Source organism: Aplysia californica, unplaced genomic scaffold, assembly GCF_000002075.1.
Source record: "Aplysia californica isolate F4 #8 unplaced genomic scaffold, AplCal3.0 scaffold00948, whole genome shotgun sequence".
NCBI classification, from domain to species: domain Eukaryota; kingdom Metazoa; phylum Mollusca; class Gastropoda; order Aplysiida; family Aplysiidae; genus Aplysia; species Aplysia californica.
In genome coordinates, this window is record NW_004798218.1 from 141,936 (window position 1) to 152,161 (window position 10,226).

The 10,226-nt window shown below is 43.1% G+C and overlaps 1 protein-coding gene across 1 annotated transcript in view; it reads right to left on the minus strand.

Moving 5' to 3' along the window:
- LOC101860774 (TOG array regulator of axonemal microtubules protein 1) overlaps positions 1-10,226 on the minus strand; it is a gene marked incomplete in the record, with an annotated part of 75,343 nt that overhangs the window by 57,758 nt on the left and 7,359 nt on the right. The window contains 1 exon segment of the mRNA XM_035973008.1: positions 5,417-5,589. Coding sequence (XP_035828901.1) covers positions 5,417-5,589 — 173 coding nt within the window.

The following is a 10,226-nucleotide window of genomic DNA, read 5'->3' on the forward strand; positions in this document are numbered from 1 at the left end:
CCGCATTAAGCTACAGTCAGACCCGCCCCGTCACACCCCCCTCCCGCCCCGCTTACAGCCATGTTTTGCTCAAGTACAAAAAGGAACGTTTATAATATATAGACAGAGCATTTGTGCCTCAACACCGCCATCCGCCGCCTGTCCGAGTTGTACGGTACTGATTAAACTAATGTAGATTTGTCCCGCTGTACCGCCAGGGGTACACACTACAAACAGCACACAAGTACACACTACACACACCACACGGGTACATACTACATACAGCGCACGGGTACACAGTACACACAGCGCAGTGCACGGGTACACACTACACACAGCGCACGGGTACACACTACACACAGCGCAGCGCACGGGTATACACTACAGACAGCGCACGGGTACACTACACACAGCACAGTGCATGGGTACACACTACACACACCGCACGGGTACACACTAGGCCAGGGCAAGATCAACTCTGGGATCGATTCTTTCGAGTCCAAATGAGGACTCAAAGAATCGATCTCGTTCACAGACTCAAAGCTTCAAGTCCGCCCAGGGTCAATGCTTCCTGTCTCCTTTTTTTTAGCCTGGTTCCAAACCTAGACTCCGAGAATGGAGGCAAGGATCTAAATCTCTACCCCACTAGTACAGTCCTGTCGTGGGACAGACCTAGGGTTGTCCTGTCCCACAGTCGAGTTTTTCACTTCAAAACAGACACCGCACAAGGACAGGACTGATCCGGCGCATAAGGCGGCTTCTTTGATGTTGGCCTAGGCGGAGTTTAAAATGCATTTCAAACATTTCGTAAATATTGGCCAAATTTAAGAAATAATAAGATTTTCGTGATCCGCAACCCAAAATCAGCAAAAAATTACGTGGGGAATTTAATGCCCGATTACCAAATTAAATTATTTTTTGTGAGTTTTGTTTACTTATGTTTTGGGTTTCTTTTCACTATTTGAATTTGGCGTGCACTAGGCCTTGATACATGTAGATTCAAGACTGTGTCTTCAAGGTAGATGAATCGAGGTTGCATGTGCCTGTGCTCTGTTGCTTCGTATTAGAAAAAAGAGAAAGAGAAAACAGTATTAGGTCATCCTGTCCCACCAATGTTGTAGCAATTCACAACTGCTGGGGACTCAATGCAACAAAAATGTCCTGTCTCAATAATAGGTGCGGTGGTGCGGTACATCACACTCTCCAGTTCAAAGGTTTCAAACGTCAGACGGGTCCGTCCTGGGACGAACTGTCATAGGCCTAGTGAGATAGGGGCAAGAAACAGCCAGTCAGTCACTATCAATTGTCTCACGCAACCCCCCACCCTACCCCACCTTCCTCTTCCCCGCTATGAGTGAATGGTAAACTAGGCCTAGGCCTACTTGTCGTGTCTACCGTGTAGCCCAGTACCACGCCGCACATAGGCAACTGCTCCATGTACTTGGAATCTTGTTGCCCCACCCCCGCCCATCCCAAATTAAATCATTCACTTCCTTTTCCTCTTTCTTTTGTCTTGAACACTGAACGCTTGCTTTGGAATTTCACTGCACTTTCATTTTCACTGTACACGTATTCTTTTGTAAATCATATTGTGTGTTTTGAGTTGATATCAATGAGTCATGTCTCGACGTCGATCTCTAGCCCAGGACTTTTTTTTATAAGCAGTTCAGTTTAGTTTTAGTAGAGGTTTCACGGCGCTCGCAACTGCATAAGGTCATATGAGCGCCAGCAGATTAGAGGTGTTAGAAGAGAGTAACAAACATAAAAAAGACGAAGAGGAGAAAAAGACGATGGAAGTTAGATGGGAAAGAAGGAGCAAACCACACCAGAGCACCCGCCAACCACCCACTTATAAGCAGAAAAACAAAGTTGTTTGTATGATTTGTAAAACTGTTTTGGCATACAACAACACAACGTCGACAATAACAAAACATTTGTCATCAAAGCATGCTTTGACATATCAGGAAGCAAAGGGTGCAAGAGAGAAGAAGCCTGAGCCCCACGCATTGGCAAGAGTGATAGAAGGGAGGCAACACACACACACACACACACACACACACACACACACACACACACACACACATACACAAAAACACACACACACACACACACACACACACATACATATACACACCTTCATTGGCAAGTGTGATAGAAGGGACGCAACCCTACAAGCCTACCTACAACACTCAACTCCACACACACACACACACACACACACACACACACACACACACACACACACACACACACACACACACACACACACACACACACACACACACACACACAAATGCGTGAAAGTCAACTTGTCTCGGCACGCGCGAGGGCTTAGCCAGCCATGTCTGTCAAACTCGAGACTCAAGCCTCGAGTTTAAAAACTATTTTTAGCAGTGTTCAAGTTATGGCCTCCAAACAGCCAGGCCCACTTGAACCAGCTTCCAAACTCGAAACTCGGACTCGATTCCTCTATTCTTTTTCTGCTTTGGAATCGAGGCCTCGAGTCTTTTTGCCGCCGATCTTGCCCCGGCCTAGTACACACTACATACAGCGCACGGGTACACAATACATACAGCGCACGGGTACACACTACATACAGCGCACGGGTACACACAATACATACAGCGCACGGGTACACACTACATACAGCGCACGGGTACACACTACATACAGCGCACGGGTACACAATACATACAGCGCACGGGTACACAATACATACAGCGCATGGGTACACACTACATACAGCGCACGGGTACACACTACATACAGCGCACGGGTACACAATACATACAGCGCACAGGTACACAATACATACAGCGCACGAGTACACAATACATACAGCGCATGGGTACACACTAAATACAGCGCACGGGTACACACTACATACAGAGCACGGGTACACACTACATACAGCGCACGGGTACATACTACAGACAGAGCAGGGGTACATACTACTGACAGAGCACGGGTACATACTACAGACAGAGCATGGGTACACACTACACACAGAGCATGGGTACACACTACAGACAGAGCATGGGTACATACTACAGACAGAGCATGGGTACATACTACACACAGCACATGGGTACACACTACAGACAGCGCTCGGGTACACACTACACACAGCACATGGGTACACACTACACACAGAGCACGGGTACACACTACAGACAGAGCACGGGTACACGCTACACACAGCGCACAGCACCAACACAGTGGCTGCCTGATAATCTCTTCCCCCATACATTCTCTGCGAGCCTGGCCTATTTCTAGCACTTGTCCATTTTCTCCTGGTTTTCCTTCAGTTGGAAAAATGTGACTATTTCAGGGTTTTGGCTAATATGGATTTTTTTAACAATCAAAATGAAGTTTTTAAGTCGCCTAGAGAAACTTCAAATGAACGGTGCCAACTCGGCCTGCCAGACTATCTAGCGTGGCCAGGTGTCAGCCCAATGACCTAAATGTTAGCGGCGCCCGTGTTTTGAATTGTGAGGTCTGACAGATCTACTGTACGTCTTTTCTATTGTGAGGTCTGACAGATCTACTGTACGTCTTTTCTATTGGGAGGTCTGACAGATCTACTGTACGTCTTTACTATTGGGAGGTCTGACACTCAGATCTACAGGGTAGGTCTACAGGGTAGGTCTACAGCGTGTGAGATCCCAAGGTGTGAATAAATATTGTGGCATCCCATGCCTAGTGATTAGTCTAGACTCCGAAACCTGTCTGTACTCCGAAGTGTGTCCATTTCCGGGCTGCTCTCTGTGGCGTGTCCTCATTACCTATATTGAACACCCTTCCCGGTGCATTCACAGGGGAGCCATTTCCGTTTTTCACAGGGGAGCCATTTCTGTTTTTCACAGGGGAGCCATTTCCGTTTTTCACAGAGGAGGCATTTCGGTTTTAAACTCCCAGTAGTTTGGCCTATTTTGGCTTTTTTATTTATGTTTCAGGGGTCTTCCATACCTTCAAGCCTCATGCAATAATCTGTCTATCTGGATATTATTTATCAATGGGAAGGGAATTGAATGGTCTTTCAGACCTAGCCAGTAAATTTAAGTTTTGTCAAGCTGTCTTGAAGTGGGACCTTTTTTTTCTTATTACTAAAAATAGAAACAAAAGCAGAAATCACACTTTTCTAACAGTCACAAAGAAGGGGAAAACGTGTTTGAGAATTAAAGAGTTTACAATTATTTCATGGAAACATGCATTCAGTTCTGCATATTATGTGTCAAAGATACACCATTCTGTCAGAAAATAGAGAAATGAGAGCCATTCTAGTCCATCCAACAATTCCTAGTTTTTGCCCTTGAATCTGGACATTTCATATCATGACATTTTGCTCTCAAGCCTCCTGCAATAATCTATCTGTTCCCGATCGACATATCATATACCAATAGAAAGGGAATTAGAGTCTATCAGACCAAGCCAAAAGATTTCATACTTGTCAAGCTTTCTTGAGGCGTGACATATTTAACGTGTTACAAAAAATAGATGCAGAAACAGAAATCCGACGGAACCAACAACTAAAAGAAGAGAAACATTTTTTTACAATTTAGAGTTTACATTAGTCTGATGAGAAGGTACATTCAATTCTGCATGTAATGTGTCAAAGACACTTCATTCTGTTGAAGAAAAAAAAAGAAAAGAAACGAGGGCAGTTCTTGTTCTTGTGCATTCTACAAATTTTCGGTTATTGCCCTCAAAACTGGACATTTCAAAGCGAGAGTTTTATAATAAAACCATCAATTTTAATATCTATTTTATATTTTTTAGTCTTTTTAGTCATTTTCATTTGATAAAAATACCTTACAAAACCTTTCTTTATAAAAGTAAACGTATTTTACGTGCGAAATACCACACCACAGGCCATGGTATATATCTATACTATTTAGTACTGCATGAACAGCTGGGAGTTAATGCTTCCCTATCAATAATGATACTCTCTCCCACCACTCCACCCCCTCCACTCTTTCTCCCTTTGTATTGTCCTCCTTGGCCAAATGATACAGATACATATGAATGAGTTTTGCCTTGCCAAGTGTTTTTTGGGCAGCTTTCACCCTGCCAGTTGGGGACACTCCGGACAGAGGGATACAAGGTCCTGGCAGAGAGAGCCAGAAGCTGGAGAAAACTCCTCCCCCCCCCCCCAAGGACAATCAAACTCCAGTTGTGAGTGTGTGCCAGGACTAAGTGCTTGACCGGGACACCAGAGAGGCCGCTGTGCCAACATCCATCATAACTTCCAAAAGGGACCAAAAAAGATGTTTGCTGTGTGACATTACAGTTGCTGGCATTCACAATGGACAAGGAAAAATTGTTGATTTAGTACAAAAATTGGGGACTGGTGGGGGAGATTGTAGTGTACAGGGGTATAAACTAACACAAAGTGTCCATGGAGAGAGAGATGGTAGTGTAGAGAGGTATAAACTAACCGGAAGTGTCCATGTCCTCAGGGGAGGTGATGCCCATGACTGTGGTCCGTCGTTTGGGCGGCTGACGGTCGGCGGGGCGGGGCGCGGGGGGTGGAGGGGGCGGGGTCTGCTCCCCATCTGCCACCCACATCTGTCGAGGTCTGGGCGGGGCATCCTCATGTTGGGACACAGCCTGTGGGGGACACAAGGGGAGGTAAGTGACTGTCTGTGGGGGACACAAGGGGAGATAAGTGACTGTCTGTGGGGGACACAAGGGGAGTAAGTGACTGTCTGTGGGGGACACAAGGGGAGGTAAGTGATTGTGGGGGACACAAGGCACACAAGGGGAGGTAAGTGACTGTCTGTGGGGGACACAAGGGGAGGTAAGTGACTGTCTGTGGGGGACACAAGGGGAATACAAAAAAAGAACAAGCATATTCACATAATTTGATAAGTGGCAAAGAGCTTTTATTGTCAGCCTATATATTATATCAATAACAAAAATTAAAATTTTTTTGTAAAACCCGCAAAGTTAACTAAATGTTTACCAGGCAATTCTAACAGAAAACAGCCATCTGCAGCTATTAAAACTGAAACAACCCAGCACAAAGACAGTGGGAGACTCAAAGAAAAAACAGTGGGAGACTGTCTGTCTCTCTCTCTCTCTTCTCACACACACACACACACACACACACACACACACACACACACACACTCACACACACACACACACACACACATACACACACACACACACACACACACACACACGAGCAAATGAGTCAAAACAAAAATGTTAGTCAAAAAGGAAAACCAAAGGGAAACCTAAACAGTGACAGATCAAAGGCAACACGCTGAATAAACTAAATGTACGAGAGATGTCCCAAAAGTCACGTGGAAATGCTCACAATAAAGACAAGTGATCACTTTTCTTGCAAAGACTATCACTATTCTTGCAGTCTTTGCTCACAATAAAGACAAGTTATCACTTTTCTTGCAGTCTTTGTTCACAATAAAGATAAATTATATTATCATTTTTCTTGCTGTCTTTGCTCACAATAAAGATAAATTATATTATCATTTTTCTTGCTGTCTTTGCTCACAATAAAGACAAGTCATCACTTTCCTTGCAGTCTTTGGAAGGTTCCCCCACAAAGGTCAATGTTCAAGGTGAGCCGTTAGAAAAAGAAATGTTCACAGAGACTATGATGAGATGTAGAATTATGGTGGGCCTTCTTAAATGTATGTAAGTTTAGGGGTTTTATTTTTCAAATCCATTTAAAACTGTCTGTTTATGGCGTTTCTTGTCACCAAACTCTTGCGACATCTCTCGAATGTTCAGGCAGTCAGCCTAGCGAGATTTCTACAGGCTCGTTCTAGAGGAAGTAAAGTCTCTTGTCTTACAACAGTAGGCACTTCGTGCATTTTGTACACTGAATACTTTGCACACTGTATACTTTGTAAATTATATTTGTACACTTTAAACATTGTGTACACTCTGTATACTTTGTACAATTTGTGCATTTTGTACACAGCATACTTTGCACAATTTGTACACTGTATACTTCACGTAATTTGTACACTTTGTATATTTTGTATTCTGTACACTTTGTACACTCTGTACACTTTGTATACGTTGTACACTTTGTATACGTTGTACACTTTGTATATTTTGTATTCTGTACACTTTGTACACTCTGTACACTTTGTATACGTTGTACACTTTGTATACGTTGTACACTTTGTATACGTTGTACACTTTGTACACTCTGTACACTTTGTATACGTTGTACACTTTGTATACGTTGTACACTTTGTATACGTTGTACACTTTGTACACTCTGTACACTTTGTATACGTTGTACACTTTGTACACCGAGACCTGGAAGCTTCAGATAGCACATGGCTACGACAACAAGGTTAAACTGGAGGATGTACATTACTGTTAGGGAGAAAACAACACATAAGAAGCAGAAAAAAAACAACTTTGTGAGTTTTTCTACCACCATTACTTGTTCATGAGGTTAATGAAGAGTTGGGTACAGAAGATACTTGTTCATGAGGTTAATGAAGAGTTGGGTACAGAAGATACTTGTTCATGAGGTTAATGAAGAGTTGGGTACAGAAGATACTTGTTCATGAGGTTAATGAAGAGTTGGGTACAGAAGATACTTGTTCATGAGGCTAGTGGAGAGTTGGGTACAGAAGATACTTGTTCATGAGGCTAGTGGAGAGCTGGGTACAGAAGATACTTGTTCATGAGGTTAATGAAGAGTTGGGTACAGAAGAAACTTGTTCATGAGGTTAATGAAGAGTTGGGTACAGAAGATACTTGTTCATGAGGTTAATGAAGAGTTGGGTACAGAAGATACTTGTTCATGAGGTTAATGAAGAGTTGGGTACAGAAGATACTTGTTCATGAGGCTAGTGGAGAGTTGGGTACATAAGATACTTGTTCATGAGGTTAATGAAGAGTTGGGTACAGAAGATACTTGTTCATGAGGTTAATGAAGAGTTGGGTACAGAAGATACTTGTTCATGAGGTTAATGAAGAGTTGGGTACAGAAGATACTTGTTCATGAGGCTAGTGGAGAGCTGGGTATAACAAAGTGTCCAAACTAGCACAACTAAATTGCCAGCGTTGTTAAACATATTGTAATATGGTAAAATTTAGAAGAAAAAAAAAGAAAATCCAGTAGGTTGTGGAGTTAGACGAGGCACACCAACAAAATAGCAACAGATTTGGACAAATTCACCATCTGGTCCAACAATGTCACCATCTGGTCCAACAATGTCACCATCTGGTCCAACAATGTCACCATCTGGTCCAACAATGTCACCATCTGGTCCAACAATGTCACCATCTGGTCCAACAATGTCACCATCTGGTCCAACAATGTCACCATCTGGTCCAACAATGTCACCATCTGGTCCAACAATGTTCTACACAAAAAGAAAAGTTTGTTTTGCTTCCCTTGAAAACCTCCAATTTTGCCATACAACAATGACGACCAATGACGACCAACAACAATGACGACCAACGCCAACAACAAATCCAGGAAATGATGCAAAAGCTATATATATAGTGAGATGCAAAAAAAACGCCAATTGTTTATGTTGTTGTAATCGCCCAATGCTGAATTCATAGTTGTGTGATGTGAACTCATATCACTCAACACTTGCCTCAAGCGTCTTGATTGGGCATTTTTGAGCGTCACAAAGATGTCATTGGCTGCGTAAGCAATACACAACTCACGAGTCATCACTCACCACTGAGACACACTTGCAACTTGTCAGTGGTGAGTTCATGCTCACTCAGTTCTGGGCGTATGTCCATAAAATCCGTGCCTTGAAATGTTGCATTCATATCGAAATAGACGAGCTACAGACAATCAAGGTTATCATGGGAAAACAGAGAAAGAGCTGTCCAGGTGTCCCAGGTTTTTGGAGTCCACCCAAGCACCATTCATCACCTTCGGAACCGATTACAAGCGACAGCGACCACAGCAGATCGAACAAGAAGCAGAAGACCAAGGGCGACAACTCCGGCCCATGATCGTGTCATCGTTCGGCGGTACCGTCGCAATCCACTTCTGCCGGCTGCAGAGACTGCCAGAACAACCATGGGAACGACTGGAAGCCAACTTAGCCGCTGGACCGTGCCACGGAGGTTAGTGACTGCTGGTCTTCACTGCAGGCGTCCTTACCAGGGAGCTGTCCTAACACCAAGGCATCCACAGCAACGGCTACAGTGGGCGCAGGTGCATGTCAACTGGTGGAACACACAGTAGAGGAGAGTCCTCTTCAGTGATAAAAGCAGGTTCTGCGTGGATCCAGCGAATGGCTGTGTCCGTGTGTGGCGTAGAGACACGACTCACTACGACTACAACATTCTGGAGCGTGACATAAAAATATATGTTCCTTTTAATTTCAAGGAAATTAAGAAGTTTTCGTGTTGATAATAAGATTTATGTCCCTTTTATACCACTCTATGATTGAAAGCGTTTTTGTATTTATTTGCTACTGGGCTGGGAATTGCAGGGTGAAATTAAAAGATATTTTTGCATCTAACCCCAAAGAAAGAAAAATACCCCCAAAAAAGTGTTTTTTTCCATCTAGTATAAATAAGGCTACTGTCAGAATCAACATCAATGTGTATTGCTTTTTCAAGTATGTATCATAACTGTAAAGGTCTTGTATTTATATTCATGCATGTGATATGTACATTTGTCGACATTACTTTTCTTTAGAGAAATATATCAAATTTAAATTTTTATGTACCTGCATGCCTTTTTCCGTTCCTGTACAGCCAAGAAAAATTTCCTTCAGGAGCAATAAAAAGTATTACCTTATCTATTATCTATTTGTGGCAGCCGAATTTTGCTATTCATAAGGCTTTTTAATGTCTGCATCGATCGACATGCGCTTTTCACAAAAAGATTCTTTAAAATATAATTCTCCATATCATGATGCCCTTCGTTTTTTCAGTTTTGAGACAGTTTTGCTGCAAAAAGCTAAATTTCTTTATTTCGCCAATCGCTTTTGTAGGCCGACGCTTCTGTCTCTGTAATTTTAGAAAATCCGCCAGGTTTGTTTATTCCAAGTAGTACTTCCGTTCGATGCTATCGTGCATTGTCGCACAATACTGAGCATTATTTTAAGTGTGCGACCCGTATACATCTCGCCTCATGTTGTTGTTTTTTTTACCAATGATTTTCAGTTGATGTTAATGCACCGATCATTCCTTTCATCGAAAGGTGGCCCAGCTAGTATCATATACATACACACACACACACACACAGAGTCAAACCTCCTTATATCCCCCCCCCC